At 35.7% G+C, this 20,618-nt stretch overlaps 1 protein-coding gene across 1 annotated transcript in view; it reads right to left on the bottom strand.

Annotated features, from left to right (window-relative positions):
• CTNNA2 (catenin alpha 2) overlaps positions 1–20,618 on the bottom strand; it is a 473,612-nt gene that overhangs the window by 357,816 nt on the left and 95,178 nt on the right. The window contains exon 3 of the mRNA XM_084518226.1: positions 18,432–18,627. Within this exon, the coding sequence (XP_084374352.1) occupies positions 18,432–18,627 (196 nt within the window). The remainder of the gene's footprint in view (positions 1–18,431; positions 18,628–20,618) is intronic.

Genomic DNA, 20,618 nt, shown 5'->3' with positions numbered 1-20,618 from the left:
TGAGAAACACACTTGTGTGTTTTAAGGGACTTCAAAATGCAAAACAACCCAGTACAGAAACCACAAAACTAACCTTTCAAAACATTTCAAAACTAAGCCAGCCCAGCAATGGAATACAAACCCATCTATGTATCTATTGGAATTACGGTGTGGCTATGCCAAGCAAAAACAGTTTTTAAGACAATCTATTTAGCTTTCTTTATACTGATAGCCATTGAATAACAAAAGCTCCAAATTCAAGTTGCTTTTTAAAATCTAGCATTAAAATCATAAACTTTCAGCAATTTCTATATTTGAGTTTATGACTTTCTTTTCAAACCAGTTTTATTTGTTCATATAATACAAGAAGCTGAATTAAAAGGTTCATATTCATTTTCACCTATCTTTCTACTATAATGCCATCAAACCCACTCCAGTGTGGGACAGTGACACTTTCAATCAGGCAGGAGCAGCATATGCTGGGGCAAAAGCAGTTTGGACCTGCCATGCTCTTGATGCGAACACAAGTCTGAGTTTGTATTTTTACTTCTCCCTCCAGTTGCTGATTTTTTTTTTTTTAATTGTTTTCGTATGATGTTTATATTCTTTTGTATTGGTTGAAACTAGAAAACAAATATATTAGGAGTTAACAAAAGATCAATAACTATACAAGCCTCATTTCCCTAGGAAATCAGGCTAAAAGAGGAACAAAAGCTATTTAGAATGAAATAGTAACACAAACTTTGCTATTAATGTTGAAAAAAATCCTGTTTCTCTTCAATATAGAAACTCTCAAAGAATTTCTAACAAATCAACACCTGTTTACATTGCCTTTAGGACCATTATAGCAACATTCAAAAAAATACCAGAAAGCATAGTTTCCCATAAGACAATGCAAATAGTAAAGGAGATAGCCCAAATGGGTAATTCTCATCAGAACTCTTTGTTATTTTATTACCATTAAAACTAAACATTGTCATTTGTGTGCAGTGTACATGTATCTTGGATGATAAGTCAATAGCACACACTTTCAGAAGAAGAACTCTAATTGCTCATGGCCATGGCTGCATACTTTTCTTAAATTTCCATAAGGTTGTCAAAATTCCAAAAATGTTTTTTAAAAGACAAGGAACAAGCAATGACTGCCAGACAATAAAACAAATAACTAGACATGTTTTAGTGTTATATTGCACAGCACTCCAGAATCAAAGTTCTAGGTATCAACAGCTCTTGGCTCAGATTGTGCTGAAAAATAAGGATGAAAGTTTTGCTAATCATTTGAATCAGTTACTCAAAATATTCCATGGAAAGTAAGAGGTTGAGTGCAATCACATAATAATTGAGAATCTATCGTGGGCAAGAGTTAGATTCAAATCTCTGAACATTTGATCGAGAATGTAGATAACTGGGACTAATTTAATCAGAGTAACAACTAGGAAGGCATCATCTTTCCTCCAGTCACTTATTAAAAGAAACTGTCACAGCTTTTTGTAGAGAGCCTGAACCAATATGATCTCAAAGAGCATAGTGAGCTGATTTGAACCTAAGGGGATATGTATAAGGGTATAAAAATACCAAGGCTATAAGTCTTGGTATTTAAGCCCAAAGTTGGTTTCAGATGAGACAGAAGTGATGCTGAGCATCCAGTTAAAAACCTTTTGTATATGAAAATATTTTGGTTTTAAGTATATTGAAAAAGCTCTGGATTTTGGAACCATATGCCCAAGAGTTCTTTAAACTCCATTTAGATATTAAAAAGACTTAATAGATCTTTGCCAAATTTTCAGTCAGTAGCACTGTTAATATTCATCATTCAGATGAATATTTACATTGAACCATAAAAGAAGTGAATGACAGTTGGTAATTGTCCAGTGGCACCAGGAAAACAAGCAGAAAAATTACCTTCTTAGGTTTGATTACTCCAGCAGATGTAACTAGCAAACATATTTGAATCAGCAGTAGTGGACAAAGAACATATGGAGAGGCAAAACAGCAGCTTAAAAAGTTTGGATTAGATATTTAGCATTTAAAAGCTAGAGTTAAGTAAAAAGAATCTTCTCCTAAGTTATTAAGCAGAAAGTATTAAATATATTCAACCATTTAAGCAAAAACGAAAGGAATTAATGTAAAAGTTCATAGCAGGTCATTTGACCCTTATAAAGAACTAGCATTTCACAATTTTAAATCTAATAGTCTAGCAAGCTAGATGTTACTAGGGAGCAAGGGTTGTCTATCTCAGTGCCAGTTAACATGTTCTTATCCTTGTACAACAGTGGTATTGAACCACTCTTAGGCCAAAAGAAACGTTGGAGCTACAGCTAGTAAAATTACATTTCAGAGAAACCTTTTTATCTGAAAAAAGCCAACCCTATTATTTTCAGTTATCTGTTTCTTTCCAAATTCATTTCAAGTTATTCTGTAGTCAGTATTAAATTACTTTCAGGGAAAATTAGGTCAGTGCAAGAAACACAGACATCTTGAGTCATCAGGTCTGCTTCCTTGCTACTGCAGACAGTCATGTCATAATATAATTAATAATAATCTTAATATGATAATAACTACACTCATAAACTTACCAAGCTTCTATCTTTGAAGCAGCTCAGACATTTAACCCCAATTAATCCTACTGGAAGTAGAAAATTCATTCCAAAATGAACTCCAGTATCTGACTTTTTTTTTTCCTCATTAGAGACACTTTAATTCCATACTGGCTGTATTTATAGCTAATTTATACCCATTTCTTCTTATGCCCCATTTGTCCTTCCATTTAAATAAGTATTCTTCTTCCACTATGTTTCCTACTGTTCCTTTTTCACTTCTTGCATTTTTTGTGATGAGCCATGACAGATTAACAACATTTCAGTCTCCTCTCTTGCATGGATTTGCACGGATATTCCTGTAATCATTTCAGTAGCCCTATGAACTGGCTGTTTCTGGAATATATGTGATAAGAACTGCAGTTCTCTGGGAGATACCTTATCATTCTCGGCTACTAGAAATACTTCACCTGATACTCTCAAAGTATATGTAGAGCTTTTTCATAGGCACATCACGTCTGCCATTTACTGACTAACATCCATATACTAGATTCTTTGGCACCTTGCTTTAACAATGAAGTATAAATTTAATTTACATTTCTTAAATGAGAAGTCTGAGTTGGGTTAGTAGGTGATTTATAAAACCTAGGTCATTCAGCAGAGAAAGGCCCTATCAGCCACATAAGAACTGCTCACCATTAATAAATAACAAACAAACAAACAAAAAAAAAATAAAGTGAGAGAAAGACCAAACAAAAAGAGAGAAATCCAGCCTAATTCCTGAATACTAATGATCACTCCAAACCCTGCTGCTCCTGTGAAATTAGGTCTCATAGATGGACAACATTTCACAGGCTAGGATCCATTTGGGTTGGGGCTGACAGAGTTTTTTGAGATTTTTTTGTTTGTTTCTTTGTTTTGCTGTTGCTTTTGTTTATTTTGTTTTGAATCTCAGTAATGACTAGAAGGTTTTGTTTAAGTTATTATGATTTTTTAATGACAAAGCTATTATGTAGGTGCTGGGAACTCATCTGCTTGAGAAGGTTTGAGCCTGCAGTTACTGACTCCCTGTATCACTATCAAATCACTTCGGTTACTCTGATGAGATTTAATCAGGAAACTTACTCCATCCATGCTTAGATTTGAAATTAATCAGATTGAGTCATTTTCTCCCAACAAAATTACAGCATCTAGAAATTAAGTCTGCTAGACCTCATTCTCGCAAAAAACAAAATGACCAAAAAAATAAGAACCCACCTTTTTTCCATAGATTTTCAAAATAAGATGTCATTTGATTTGCTATATTAAATTCAAGGAGTCATATAGGAGCAGATAAAGATGTCTTTAAGTGTATTTATCCAGAATCATGTACACATACAGGTCACACAGTAATTTCCATTGGGTAATTCAAGTAACACAAGCTTAACTTCTGCAAAAAGCTATCAAGGGATGATTGAAAAGGTCACCAAAACTCTGAAAGATACAGCACATATTGGCTCATTCACTCCAAAAACAGAATGAACGGAATGTCAAAAGTGCAAAAGGAAAGGTCAATCCACTGCACATCTCATGCTGAATTCCACTGAAATTTCTACTTCTCATCACTGAAGTCTTAAATTGGAACAAGGCTCCAGCAAACTGGATTGTGTTAAGTGAATACTATATATTGAAAGGGAAAATTAACTTGAGGAATAAAAAAGAGGCTGACAAATAGATGAAGTCAACGAATCTTTACATATATGCATATGTATATTTAGCAACTATTCGTGTTCCTATTTTTTTACTGAAAATATTTTTATTATACCAGTAGCCAGGAAAGGTGTTAATAAACAAGCATCCTATGCTGTTCTTAAACAGACATATGCACACAAATATATGCACACATATCGAAGAGAAATTAAAGGATGATGACATGATTGTTTTTTTAAGAAAATTAAACAACCTCCAAGTGCAACTGTCAAAAAGCAACCATGCTATTATCATAAATGTGGACTTTCATAGAATTTACAAATAAAATATTCTGATAAAATCCCATTAAAAAATATCAGTGTGGCCACATTAAGCGGAATAACAGATTACTCATATTTATAAAAATAGTAATCTGTCTAACTAACCACCTGTTATTGGTATGACTTGGCTTTGGGAATCCCCAGTTCCTGAGACCAGTGGGAAAGCAGGAAGGCAGGCTTGGTGGAGGAGGATGAGGTTAGGGAACATTTCAAAGGAGCTGGCCAAGGTCATTCTCAATTATCTTTGAAAGACCATCATGATTGAGGTCTCCTGAAGACAGGAAGAAAACAGATATTGTTCCTTTCTTTGAGAAGGAAAGGAATGTGGATCCAGAGAGCCAGTCTATTTCACCTCGATCTCTGGGAAGGAGATGAAGCAAATGATCCTGGAAGTTCTTTCCAAATTTACAAGGAAGGTGATTGAGAGCAGTCAGCATACATTTATGAAGTGAAAACCATGCCCAGTCAACCACATAGCCTTATACAATGAGGGGACAGTGGTGCCCAGAGAAGTTGTGGAGTCTCCATCAGTAGAGATGCTCAAAACGTGGCTGAGCAAACTGCTTAGATCACTCTGCCTCAAGCAGGGCCACTGAATTACACTACCTTCAGAGGTCCCTTCCAGCCTCTGTGACTGTGTGAAATCTCCCCCTCTTCCAGACATTAAACTACTTCAGGATCTTGCACTACAGCAGTGCTGGTACAAGACCAGAAGCGTGTGATTTCTTAACTCTGGAAGTCAAAATGATCTACCCTCTGGATCTTATCAGCTCTTTTCTTCATATATAACAGCATAATGTTTAAGTCTAGCAGCAAACACAAAACAAATTGCTTATGCCTTCTTTGGGACTAACATGTAATTTTCTGTATCCTGAAAACAGAACAACCCCTTTGTTTTTTATGGATATTGAACAGGAATCCTGATTAGAAAATGTTATTCTCTTTGACAAGTATTTTAGAGTACTGTCTTTTTAATTGGAGACAAAGCATCGCTATAAAAGTGTTCTAAAATATAATCACGTATAGACCCAAACTGAGTTGCAGATTCCATGTAGAACACTGTTCATGATATTAGATAATATGAAAGATTTGAACAACCCATAATTGCTAATTGGCTGTGTTTAAATAACATAAGTAGTTTTTTTTTTGTTGTTGTTTTGTTGTTTGGTTGTTTTTGTGTTTTTTTTTTTCTCTTTGCTTTAAATCTTTTTCTCATGGATGCAGTTATGCATCCATGTTAAACCAAACAAAAAGAACCCTTCAGGACACAAAGATCTGCAGTTTTATCCCCTTTGCAGTCATCCCATCAAATAGGCTGGGACACCCTACTGACCATCCCAGTATACTTATCTACAGTCAAGTTTCTGGTTCAGGTATAATGGTCTAAATCTCGTCTTTGATGGCTGTTTTTCACTTTCTATATTCCTTCTGCCTTATTAATCATATTTCATTATTTATATCCTATCTTAAAACATTATGTTTTGTTTATTGCATTTCAAACTCCATTCTCTGTAATTGAAATGAGTGCATTTCAGTAGTAATCTCTATTTGGACATCGTATAATCATTTGTTAGCATTTGGGAAGTCAGTTGTAGAGTATTTTCATACTGAAGAGTGCTGTATTCTTACTAAATATAAATGTGCATTTTAAATGCTAATCAGAATTCCCAAAGCTTCACATGAATGCTATTAAATTTTCATCTCTCATACCTGAACACACCTTTGTTTTAAATTTTTAGTACAGTATCCTCTAAAACTTACTTCCTCTTTCATCAGCAGTTAGGAGTTTGTTCTCTTTCTGTGGAACAATGACCACTTTTTCATTGTATTAACAGATTTCAATGCCAGGAAAGGCCACATATGATCTAACTTGATCTTTTCCCATTAAATTGCAGCCACTAGAGCTGTATCCCTCTGGAATTGATTATACAGACAATCTATTTGACTTAAATTTGACTAGCTTTACATTTGACATTTAGATAGAGTGATATCAGAAGATGAATCACTATGTATTTTATAGCACAATGGATATCCTTAAAGCTAGTACATATTTTAGATTCGATATTCGCATTTACATCCAATAACACTACCACCTCATTGACTTCATAGATCACTGAAATGCATCATTTAAATTAACCCAACTACTTTTTTGCTAAGAGATAGTAAAATACTGAGAACACAGAATTTGAAGACATTTAGCCACAGATCTATGACAATCTAATACAATTATTTCACAAATGCTACACTTCAGAAAGAACTTTTCTAATTAATAGTCAGATTAATAGTTCATTTGAAACATCACTGATACACTTAAGTACAATAAAGCTTTAATTAAATTTCAATTCATAAGTAAATTGTTTTGGATGTAAGAACACATTACCATTTCTAATCCCTCTTTGTCTACAGCTCTCAGCTACTTCTCAGACTATCATCCTTCAGGGATAGACTAAACAACTGACTAGGCTTCATGGAATTGGACAGCTGATGTAAAGAACATCTTAAAAATTTAAGATTGTGGTTGATGCTAGGGAACTTAAAAACACACTGGGCCTCTTAAGATATTAATAAAAGCAGAAGCAAATTTTAAAAATCAAACAACAGAATTCTAATGTGGACTCATTTGTTTCCTGGCACATGCCAAATGTCATGCAGCTGAACTTCAAAGTTCTGCTGAAGACAAGGACAGTGCTTTTGGGTTTATCTCAAAGCAGCATCTGTACTGCCTAATTATTCCTTGCTTTGCTCCTGGTACACCTGATTATCCAACACTTTACGCAAGATACCCTGCTCTCACAGCAGCCAGAAGTGAGCTCAACGGTATAACATCCTTTTCAAGAAAACCTGGGTGTGCTTGTTAAAGCAGTTCAGATGCTGTGAGTGGCAGAACTGTCTTCCAAAGATTAGTAAGAAACAGAAAGGATTTCTGCTGTGCAGCAAGATACTGAGGTACATGATTCACACCTGCAGAAAGCCTGTTATTTCTTTTTTAAACTAGACATTTTTCCACAACTTTTATGCTTATCGTAAACATTTGAGATATTAAAAATAAAAGGCTTTGCTTTTATTTTAGCTTCATATAGCTACAGAACTGAGACAAAAAGCAGATTCAAAATGAGCAGAGTATTTCCTCACATAAGCAAGAGCAAACTATTTAAGTAACTACAGTGGGAATTACTTGAAAAAGCTGTTTTTTTAATGAACTATAAGTTTATTAAAATAATTATTCAAAAAAAAAAAAAAAATAAGAAGAATTTAACTGACAATAAAAAATCTTTTGTTCTAAGCCCTAGCAATTAAAGACTTGAATTTAATCATTTAATGGGTTTCTTCATAACAATTTATGAATTTGATGGTAAAGTGAAACGTGATTAATGTACTCAAGTGAAACATATCAGCTATAGCAAGGAACAACAGCTGAAAAGCATGCACAGATATTCCAACAGTCAGTGAAAAAGAAGCAGTCTAAGAGAACTACTGTGCTGTTTGTCATCAGGCAAACAGATTGCATCATTCTGGATACTGCTTTCATTCTGTGACCTGAAGAGGCTTATAAATACTGTATAGCCAAGCAAGTTAGTCAGTAGATTGTATCTATGCGCTAGGCATTGTCAACGAAGTTCAAAATCATAATTAGAATCAGCTCCATCATTCTGTATTATCACATGAAAAAAAAATGCCAAAGGAAATATTCACTTGAAATTGATATTTTCTGAGATAAGCTTCAGATTCAAGGGTTGATATTTTCTAGCAAGCTACATTTTTGTAACAAAGTTTACCAAAAATTACCATAGAGTACTGAGAATGGAAGGAACAGCAAGTTACTCCATATTGAGAGCTGACAATGTAAATCATCTCCTGGGAAGCAGGGAGTAGGTAGGTAGGACTGATGGTTAGATCAGCTCACTAGATGTTTTAAAGGGTAAGTTTTCCATTGCTTTGTATCCCTGCTAGTTTATACCATTTCTTATTTCTACTCACTTAGTGCCTGTTTGTGAATGACTCAACAGAAGCAGGGACTACCTGGCTCTGATGAGAATACATTTCCATGTGCGATGCAGCCTGAGGTTAATAAAGAAGGAGTTATTGCTGCCCACAGCTCACCAGTTACATGGGCTTTCTGATGGGCGTGAGATAAAAGATATAGGCAGATTATGAACATGATCACACAATACAAAACAGTTGAGGTTGGGAGGGACCTCTGGAGATTATCCAGTCCAACTCCCTGCTAAGCAGGGTCACGTAGAGCACATTGCACAGGATCACATCCAGGCAGGTTTCGAATATCTCCTGAGGATACTCCACAGTCTCTCTGGGCAGCCCATGCCAGTACTCTGTCACCCTCACAGTAAAGAAGTGTTTTCTCATTTTAGCCAGAACTTCCTGTGCTTCAGTTTGTGCCTGTTGCCTCTCGTCCTGTTGCTGGACACCACTGAAAAGACTCTGGCTCCATCTTCTTGACACCCTCCCTTCAGATATTTGTACACGTTGGTAAGTTCCCCTCTCAGTCTTCTCCAGGCTAAACAGGCTCAGCTCTTTCAACCTGTCCTCATACGACAAGTGCTCCAGTCCTCTGATCATCTTCATAGCCCTCCTCTAGGATTTATTCCAGTAGCTCCATGTCCCTCTTGTACTGGGAGCCCAGAACTGGACACAATACTCCAGGTGTGGCCTACTCCAGGCTGAGTAGAGGAGGAGGATCACCTCCCTTGACCTGCTGGCAACACTCTTTTTAATGCACCCCAGGATCCCATTGGTCTTCTTGGCTACAAGGGCAAATTGCTGGCTCACAGTTAACCTGTTGTCCAGCAGGACTCCCTCTCTGCAGAGCTGCTCTCCAGCCTGTACTGGTGCTTGGGGTTTTTCCACCCTATAGGTGCAGGACCCTGCACTTGCCCCTGTTAAGCATCATGAGGTTCCACATTGAGCCTGACCTGCACTGAATGGCAGCACAGCCCTCTGGGGTATCAGCCACTCCTCTCAGGTTTGTGTCATCATATTCTTAAAGTTTTTTAATGTAAAAAAAACAAAAAAAAAAAAAAAAAAAAAAACAACCTTTTTTTTTTCCTTTAAAAAATGTGAGAAACAGAACCAACAGGTGAAAGGAAGATAGGAAATATGGGTAGTACTGATGAGAAGGTGTGATATATTTTTGTGAAGAAAAACAACATATGTTTTGTCAAATACTGTAGAAATCATGAAAGGATAGAAACTGAAGTATCCACAATGAAAAAGACACACACACACAAAAAAAAAGTCAAATTTAAAACAATTATGAATGAATGAGATTTGCAAACATCACAAATCACAATCAGATGAGAAATCACAGAGATTCTAGACTTTTAGTTGATATAAAATTAATGATAAATTCCATACACTCGAGAGAACTGCCTCCTTTTTCAGTTTTCCTACAGAAACAGCAGCCATAAGATCTTGAAAACCTAAACTTCAAAACTTGTTTATCTTTGACAAAGAGGCTACAACTGAGATAAAATGATACAGCTGGCTATCAGAATATGGTAATTTGACACTTATCAGAGGAGAGCAACACGTTATTTAATTAAAACATTTTCTGTTCCCTCAGTCTGTAGAATATTAGTCAGAATAGTAAGCCTTTGTAGTATGCGAAAAATGTACTGCAAGAAACAATGTGTTGAAATGGTAAATGGAAAGATAATTAATTAAAATCTTCTGCAGTTTTTATGATCCAGACACTAGGAAGTGTAATTCAAATTTTCATGCTGTCATTTTGTATTGCTTCTCTCACTGACTACCACTTTCTGAAACCATACCCAAAATTAAGCCTAACCCGTACTGGAGAACAAAGCGTCTTTACAGCTGCTTTTAAAGTTGGATGCCATGACCAGGTCATGGAAAATGCATTCAAAAATAAAGAACACAGAATGAAACATAGAATAATGGGGTCATTCAGGTTGGAAAAGACCTCTAAGATCATCTAGTCAAACCTTTAACCTAGTATTGAAGTCCACCACTAAACCACGCTACCAAGTTGTACATCTACATGTTTCTTGAAGACCTCCAGGGTCTCCAAGACAACATCTCTGGATCACCCCCTCAGTTTTCCTAACCCTATCCATTGCTTCATTAGGCAGCTGGAGAAACTTGTATTGCTTTTGATCTGTTGAAAACTTCCATCATTGGTGATGAAAGTCGAAGAGGGCACCTACACACAGTCATCAGAGGTCACTCCATTGCCAGGCTATGAAAGGTTCTCCTTCCAAGTACTTGGAATCTGAGGCTGCAAAACAACCAATTTTTCAGTTCAAAGCACAAATCAAACATCTTTTGTTCAACCAAACATGAAAAAAAAAAAATCAGTTCAGAATTTCTGTCCAATGAATCAATAGTGATTTCAGGCACTCAGCTGCGATCCAGACGATATTTCACAGAACCATAAATTAGAACAACTTCAAATAGAGGGGCTGAGAGGCTGGTCCCATGGTGCTCTACAGCTTTATGGTAATGGCACTGTTCTGAGGACTCAGAGACTTCAATTCAAATCTCTGTACTGAATTAATACAGAGGCTTAAATACAGATTTCATGCATGCCAGTCAAATCTGCCTGCAGACCCATTGTTCATGGTTATCTCAAAACTTAATTGAAAATACTTCACATTTAATACTGCTGGGGATTATTGACTGTGGGCTGAAACTTCCTAGTTTTGAAAGTACTGCTGGAAGACAGAACAGAGCAAGATAACTGCCTATGGCACCTTTTCCAATTTGTAAGACCCTACTTTAAAACAAATTAAAAAACACTATTTAACTATTTTTAAAATTTGACCTAAATTCAGAAATTTCTTGCACTGTAGTAGTACACTCTGATCAGTGGTGGAGCAAAATATATACTGAAAAATATGCCTTAGTTAAAATCCTTCGATTTTTTTTTTTTTTAATTACAGTGTATTTCTACAATTCTTTCTCAATTACAATCCTTCTTAATAGAAGGATTGCTTCTAAAGAAACAAGCGGTGTCTTCAGAATCTGATTTTACAATTCAATTAAATTATTTCTGGAAGTACAGTATTTTTATCACTTGCAATTGGGAGTAAAATTTAAATTTTGACAACTGTCAGAAGCTGACATTCTAAAGCAATTTCATGCTTCCCTTGTTACAAAGCTACAACAGTAATATAATCTTCAAAAAAGACATTGTAGCTAAATGTAGTATTGAAAAGGCAAAATCACCCAGCATTAATTTTTATTACTTTTAAAACATATCACTGTGTTTTTTTGTGAAATCTGTGTCAAAAATCTGTGATATTTGGACAAGATATCAAGTGCCAACCACCCTTTATACTAAACATTTCTTGAAGTCACTTTAATATACTTGAACAATCATGATCTAGAACAAAACATTGAAAAGTGCAATGAATACTAGAAAAAGTCTAACCAGGGCTGTGACAGAATCACATCTTTTGAAAATGATGCAGAGAATAAGTGCAGGCGCTTAGTCCTCAGCTGGCTTTAACTGGAAACATTTTACAGGAAAATTTAGAAGTACCTTCATCAGTTCAAGACCTCCCCAACAGCTTGAGCTATTTGGGATGTATACCGAAAATAACCTGTATGCATTGAACGCTTCCTTATTTTTTGCTTTACTACCCAGGGGTCCGGGACCAATTACAGAATGTGTATCTTGGGACTGCACAAGGCTTCTTATGGGATGCTTAGGGGAGAAATCATTGGTGATCAAGATGGCACGGGAAGGAACAAGCAAGGGAAAATGAAGGAGTAAGAAGACAGAAGGTCATGTGCAAGCAAATTACTGGTCAGTGTACTTCTCTAGCTATGCCTTGTGGTATATGTGAGTTGTATACGTGTGCCTCCTGTGAATTTATGCTCAGCCCTACTGCTGCTTGGAGCTGGGGCCATGGAGCTGCAGCTGTCTCTCCACTGGATTCAGCAACCCCTGGCACTATTTATGCATATAACAACTCTTTGAGATTCTATACAGTGTCTGCTCATTCATCACAAGTGCTTTAAATCATTTTGCAAAGGGAACATTAATGTCTTTCAAAAGGTAAATTCTCTGAGAGATGAAATAATTAATGGATTTGAAAACAGACTGAAAGAGCTAGCATTAGAGAATTTGCATAGAATGACATTTAGCATGCTATATTTCCTAGGATGAGCACTGCAAACATGAATAACCATTGGATTCACTTCTAAATGTAACAAGCAATTCAAAATAGATTATGAATATTTTTGAATAAGAAGATAGAGTTTTCAGGCTACAGCTTCAATGACTTGTTGAATACATAGCTTCAGATCTCCATGCTCAAAGCTTCCTGTTGCACAAATGGGAGCCATCAGAGAGACGGGCAAAAAACAAGTTATAGAGTACCTCATCATAGACACTATTGGCAAAATACAGAACATGCTTATTATACACACAGGTTCTTTCAAAAGCGTAGACCAAAATTCATTCTCCCATAAAGAAGGACTGACCACAAGTCCAACTTCATCTTTCAGAAATTATTATTAATTTGACTAAAACAAATTACTGCTCTTCAATTATTTCTTTCTACACACACACGAATGTACACACAGACTTTTTCTCTGTCTAGAAATAGTGGTCACTAACTTCTGTAAGCAGAAAAAAATAGTTATCATGTATTTCACTGAAGAGGATTACAAATAAACATAAGAAGAACACAGTTTTAAGTGAAAAGGCAAGATAACCTTTCATTATTATTATTTTTTAAATAATAGCCCCTAATCCAGGTAGGAAGCAATAGCTTAGGTTACTTAGACAAATTCTAAGTGATAAAATATTAGTATCAGCTCTTCCTTCATATTCATCAGATTCAAACCAAATATCCAACAGTTCTTCCATTCAGCTCAGACTTTGGGAATAATGATCAGTCAGAAAGACTCAGAGAAATGCCAAAAAAGCACTCAAGCAACCCATGCTTAGATATTAGAGTAACAGAAAGTTTTAAATACAAGCACACATCAACCCTTCATTCTGAATGCTGTCCCTGGGATTCACAGTTGAAAACAAACGCAGAAATGAGACGATATTTCCTCATTTGTTTTTTCTATAAAAATGATTTCCTCCTTTTTCACGTCAGATGGTGGTTATATTGTGATACCCAATGGCTTCTACAGAAACGCCTTTAGGACGTAATTCTACTTCCGTGATTTCATTATTTATTTATATTTATAAATTTGGAAAAATGCTGGAGAACGCACAAAGAGAGAGCAAGACTACATCCATTTGTTGAATTCTCATTGACTAAGTGAACCAAAGTTCAATTCATTCAACCAAGGTTTGTAATATTTTAAATTTAACCGCTACAACCAAGATGTTCCAGGAAAGTTTTTAGGTACTAATGGGAACATCTATTAAAAAAATAAGTAAAAATCAGGACAGCAGAAAAAGTAGGTTGTGTGAGGGCTCTTGGAAAGCCTGCTGCAGCTGACTCTCCTGAGCAAGTACATCCAAGCCATCAGTTTAACGTGCTATGAGAATGTTCACACCCTGGACTTGAATGTAAATTTAAAAAAAAAAAAAAAAAAAGCTTACTAGGAATGACTTCAGTGTGAGAATGGAATGCAACTTGGGGAAGAAGGGGCAGAAAGGATTTAAAAAAGCATAATCTGTCTATGCCATACTGTTGTCTTTGAAATCAAAAGAGGCATATGAGCTAAAATAGTATTATATATTGTTATAAAAAAGATGGCATTGTGTATGTGAATTTAAGAAGGGCATCAAAAACATACTTTTTAGCATGTTCCATCACCAAGAAAAATGTTGCTAAGAATATTAGTCATTTTGTGTCAGATGTTGATATATACTTTCAAGTTACTGACGCTCATAACAGCACATGGATCGTATTCTCTTTATGCAACGTGCATAAATCTCAATGAGCAGAAAATTAATTCTACCTCAAGTTTATGTTATCTTCAAACATGAAAAATGTCAGCTGCTATCTCCTGTTCCTTGATTGAAGTATAAATTTCAGATTATGGTGCAAAGTTGCATCTACGCTCCTTGAAAAGCCGAATTTTAAACACACAACAACCTGCTGCTGGACCTAATCATGCTTCTAATTAAGTTTTCAGTTATTTGCCAGAAAATTTCTAGGTAAATTATACTAAAAGCATTAATTTTCCAAGGACAGATGTTTCCTAAGTTATTTAATAGATACAATAAATATACATTATCTATTTCCTTGTCTTGTTTCCCTTGGCACCCTAAACTGCTTCTTAATAAATTTATTTGACCTGAGCCCAACAGATCAACAATTCTTTCATGTGAATCAGAGCCTGAATGTCTCCTCCACAGGGAACATACTTCCTCTGTAATGATCAGTAAAGGATCAATTGCAATGATCAATAAAGGCGTAACACCTACGCCAGGGAAACATGCCCATCTTGTCCTCTCCCCAGACCACATTTCTTGTTTTTTATGAGTTCCTCTTTGATCCTCTGCATTTCTCAAGCTTTACAGTTTCAGGGCCTAGGGTTATTAGAATCAAAATATATATATATATAAAATCTCACTCCTCCCAAAATTTCAGTAAGCAGAAGACTGTCTGCTTTCCCTCACCTCTAATGAACAAAGACACAAATGACAAACATCAGTGCTTCGTTTGCTCCCCATCTCAGTGATATTTTACACAGATCTGACAACATGTGAATAAACAGCTATGCCACAAATTATTCAGTTGTACAGCAACTGGATAATTTCACTTATATGGCTTTGAACTGAAGCTTATTTTCACTATTTTGGCTTTCTTAAGACCTATGGAACCAAACTGGACATATATTAGAATTATTATGGGATATACACACACATATACCTACACACTTATGAGTTTTATACATAAAATATTTTTCATAAAGCTGTGTGAAATGCAGTAAGAAAAACATTAAAAATATGTTGATTGTATTTTATTTTTTTTTTACAACTTAGCTTTGTAAATCAAAACTGTTGATCGTCAGAATTTTCTACAGCTATCCAAATATAATTTATCCTTTCAGATTCCAAGAGTCTTAAGCTATATATTCTTTCTTAAAGCTATATATTCTTAAAGCTATATATTATTTTCATCCACATTCCTTCCGAAGTATTTCACAAATGATAGAGTACACTTGTTCACTTGTTACTCTACACCTATCAATCGAAAGCAAGTCTGTCCAGGATGAATTACAACTGTATATAGTAGCACAAAACAGTATAAAGCAATTTAAGACAGGAAATGAGGAACACCAGAGCCAGCTGTAACTGCAGAAGACATTTTTAGGTTGATGGTGTAATTATCCAAGCTGGAATTTTGCCAGAAAATCAACAAGCAATAGTCTGGCAAAACACAGCCCCGGTTTATTAATCCAGCTCTGTATGCCACTGAGCTAAACATATCATTCCACATTGCACCAAGGCTGCTCTAGTTTATGTGGCTCGTGTGCTAATATTGACGTTTCGCATCTCCTGCTTTCTTAATTATGGACTCGTGTTGTACAAACCCAAAAAAGCTGCTCCACTTTTCTGACATACATTTTTCTAGGCTGTTGACAAAAGACGTCTGTATCATTCTGCACAATACTGCTTAAGCTTTCTATTCGTCTCTCTACTGCCAGCACTTTAAAATAAATAAATATATAAATAAATACCAAAACAAAACAAAAAAGGGGGGTGGATTTTAAAAAAATAAAAGGCTCGTTAGCAATTTAAAAGTCAGAAATCCATTTTCAGGAAGAAAACCAAAACTCTCCACAGCATTCTTCTTAAATGCCTCTAGCTTTACAAAGCATTAATGTGCAAAGAAATCATTGTTAACTACTATAACGATCTAATGACAAAGAAAGCTAAATAAGGAGCTCAGACACAGTGCTAATGAATGTGGTGCATACGCCTGGATCAGAGAGCATGACTGATGGATCAGGGCTGATGACTCTGAGACAGTAGAAAGCTCCTCGAGAGAAGCTAGCAAAACTGAGTCAGCATCACAGCCCCAAAGGAAGACAGCTACAAATTCAGAAGGAGCACTGAAGATGCTCATCTAGAATGTGACATAGGACAAACTAAATAATGTAAGCAATAGGAAACTGAAGTAGCTGACGTATGAAACTTCATGACAGAACCACCAAGCATCAGCTTCAAAATTCTAAAAGAAAACAAAAAGAAATGAACAAAAACAGAAAACTGGCATAATGTTCTACATATGAGAGTACAGCAAATACTGGACTTATTATGATGTACTGGCGATTGAATAATAAAAAAAAAAAAAAAAAAAAAAAAAAAAAAAACCACATAGAAACAGGAAAACTGTGAAATCAACTATACATATAGTGGAAGACAGCCTCAGGATAGAATAGACTGGAACATTCACAGGTCAACGTTTGTGTATACAGGATTGTAACCCTGCCCACTCATATGATCACTTGAGTCCAATTTTTAAGAACTGAAAAAAACATCAAATGAGTGCTGGGGGCCTCACTGAAAATCAGTAAGTACTTTATACTAAGGACTTGAGACTCTTTTTCTAAATCTCAGTTGGAAATCCGCCAGTCTTGTTCTAAAGCCTAGGAATGATGGTATGGGCAGATGGTATCTTTAGATTATAGGATTTACAATGGAAAATACCAAAAGGTACTTAAGTCTGTTGCAACAAAGATAATTACAATAAATGTCAATAAAAGGGTAAGTTTTTCTTATGGGCATGTACTGAAGATATATTTTTCCCCTACTACACATGTAAATCTGAAAGCATCTGACATATGTTTAAACTTTTGAAGAAAAACTGTCAGATGATACCCACAGAACCATGGATATCCATGATATTTGTGAAGTTTCAGAGCCTTATTCAAAGCAGTTTTCTTATAATATCAATTTATTCAAAAATTACATTTTGCAAAGCCAGCATTAGTTCTGCCAGTACTTATTATCCAATGGCTGACTCCAATGCCCAACCAAACAATTTTCTGTAAGGCTGCTTATCTTAAAACTTGCAATTTTACCTACACAGGTTGAAAACCTGTTAACATTTATCTTATTATCACCAATACTCACCAAAATGTTTTTAATATTAGTATTATCTGCATATTTTCAGAGCATGACAACCTTTGCATGTCTTTCAATACATGCTTGAAACCACAATTAGATTGTTCAGAAAAGTATGTACCGTAGTACTAATCCTACATTTGCATTCACAGACTTTGAACTACTGCTCAAAGTTTAGCTAAGTGACAAATTATATCATTTTGTTACACAGCAGAATAAAAAACAAGTCCAAAATGAAACAATAAGCTTTAGCATTGGGTAGCATGGTTGGTAAATAATATTTGAGTTTACTACTTGGTGGTAGAACAAGGAAAAGGAAAAAACTACATACTGCTTTACAAAGTTAAAACAGTCTTATTACTCATTGCCAGTGACAATGGTAGAGGTATATTAATATCTGTATGTTATATATATATTATACATATAGTGTAGTATAAGAGTGGTTTAGCGAGTATAAGAGTGCTGTAGCGAGGTGGGGGTTGGCCTGTTCTCCCACGTGCCTGGTGACAGGACGAGGGGGAATGGGTTTAAGTTGAGCCAGGGGAGTTTTAGGTTAGATGTTAGGAAGAACTTCTTCACTGAAAGGGTTGTGAGGCACTGGAACAGGCTGCCCAGGGAAGTGGTGGAGTCACCATCCCTGGAAGTCTTCAAAAGACGTTTAGATGTAGAGCTTAGGGATATGGTTTAGTGGAGGGCTGTTAGCGTTAGGTTGGAGGTTGGACTCGATGACCTTGAGGTCTCTTCCAACCTAGGAAATTCTGTGATTCTGTTTGTCTTACGCTACACTATCAGAGAAGCTGATAGACTTGTTTTGGAAGAAATCTTGAAGAGACTCAACCATGTCAGTTACACCCTTGAGTAGTTTGTTCCACATACCTTGTTTGCGTACATCTTCTACAGCAGCAACCAGTTCCTCCTTCAGATCCTGGCTCTCTTTGGCGATTTGATCTCCTTTTTCTAAAAAGTTCTGAGTAGCCTGCTCTACCGAGGCAGCCAACACATGAGCCTTCTTAGAGCGCCCTTTCTTCTTGCCAGACGGTCCCTTATTGCTTGTGTTAACAAGCGTTGTTACCTTTGGGAAAGAGAAAAGAAGTTTCTATAAGTCTGAACAATTCTTCTGCTCTTAAGAACAAAATAGATAGTCATCTAATTCAATATTCTCAATATTTTCTGTTGAAATGATGCAATGGTCACATGTATTGAATATATAAAATCTAAAGTTCAAAGCCTGAAGCATAGCAACATGCACCCCAAAAAAAGGTTTTTACTTTTAGCTTGTATTTAGTCTGGTCTAAGCAAATCAGCAGGCAAGCAGTGAAAGAGAGAAAGAAGAGAAACTTTTGTCACTGGTCTTCATTTTAAAAAGTGAATAAGCCATTAAAATGAAAACCCAACAAACATACAGGTCAGTAACTATTTGAAAAGCAATCTCCTCTAGAGATAAGTACCACCACTTACGTTCAAGCAGTGACAAAACCATTGTGGCTGTTTTCTAGACATTAAGGAATGAGTAGCTCCTGCTGCAAAGATTATACAGGTTAAAACTATCCTGTGTAATAGTGCTTAAGTATATTTAGAACACATTAGTGTAGGACAACAGTGGACAGTAAAATGATCATACTTTCTCCCCAGTGTTTAAAAAGAAAGGAAATCTGCTTTCATATTTTTAGAATCTCCTACAAGAATTCCTTATTCAGCTGTCAGATCAGAAACCCGAACCACATAGCTTAACAATACAGCACAGCATATACAATACAGCACATACATCACAGCTTTTTGGTGGATGGACCACAAAAATTTAACATCGCTCCAGCTCTAGCAGGATGTTTTTCTGTAAAGCCCAAATATCAGATATCATCAGGTGTTAAATACATGAAAACAAGCAATGGATCCATAACAATCGGTGATCCAATTCACCCTAGCCAGAATACAACCCAGGGCAGTCTATTTAAGTTGCATATCTGTGTGCTAACCTAAAAATCTACTGTAAGAAAAATAATAATAATAAAAAAGTCTTTGCAATAGACAGACAATACAAAGCAAGAAAGATCCTAAAAGGAAGTAAAAAAACCTCACTGCTATCCCGTTCCTATTACAAGAAGCACGACAATGTGTTACAGTTGTGACCAAAGAGCCTTTCATCACACTCTTTGTGCCTTTTCAACCACATCTGAAAACAGGGAGACTAAGGAAGCTTAATAAAAATAAAATAGAAAAGGCTGTCAAGGCTTGAAAACACCATACACAGAGAGGTACAGGGAAAAAATGCCTGGGTACAGCAGGATAGTATTCTACCATTATCTGTTTTATTCCACTACTTATATTTAGAAATAAATTCTTTTTTATTATTTTTCCCATTAAATTATTATTCAATAAAAGTTCTTGAATATCCTTTCACAGTTTATCATTATCTATTTAATAATTTTAGGACTTTATGAAGACACTAGGATAATTCTGTAATATAACTCAGGTTTATCCAAAAGAATGGATTTATCCAGTACATCACAGGGAGTACTAAGACAACCTTTCAGATGCAACAGGCAACAAAACTATTGAGCACCTACTGAAATTCATAGAAGTGATCTGAAAAGGAAGAGAACAACATTGGAACTTGATCTTAATTGTTTGAACTTAATGAACAAACTAGAGGTATATTGCCAGAACAGTGGCAATACATACCAGTGGCAATAAACAGATAAAGGGAAGAAAAAGATCTCAAGTAAAGACAAATTGGTCAATAAATGAAGTCAAATCAGAGTATTTTGTAGAACTCTCTCAAGTAGATACTATATCAATAGCTTTAGAAAAAGAATCAACTTCTTCAATTAGCACCAACACAAATAATTTGTAACTGGCAGACTAACTGCTGAAGTCCTGTGAAGACACAGGATCAGTCAGATTACAGACCTCTTTTGGTACCCTAAAAACATAGTTTTCCATTAAAAATAATAAAAATCAATGTGACAGGATTGTGCTATCTGCAAGTCTGCTCCTTCTATGAATGATTCGACTACCAAATTTCTTCTCATCTAACCTTACCTACAAAAGAGTTACACATCTCTT

This window comes from Aythya ferina, assembly GCF_964211825.1.
Source record: "Aythya ferina genome assembly, chromosome: 4".
In the NCBI taxonomy this organism is placed as follows: domain Eukaryota; kingdom Metazoa; phylum Chordata; class Aves; order Anseriformes; family Anatidae; genus Aythya; species Aythya ferina.
The sequence above is the reverse complement of the archived record's forward strand: the minus strand, read 5'-3'. Positions and strand labels throughout refer to the sequence as shown.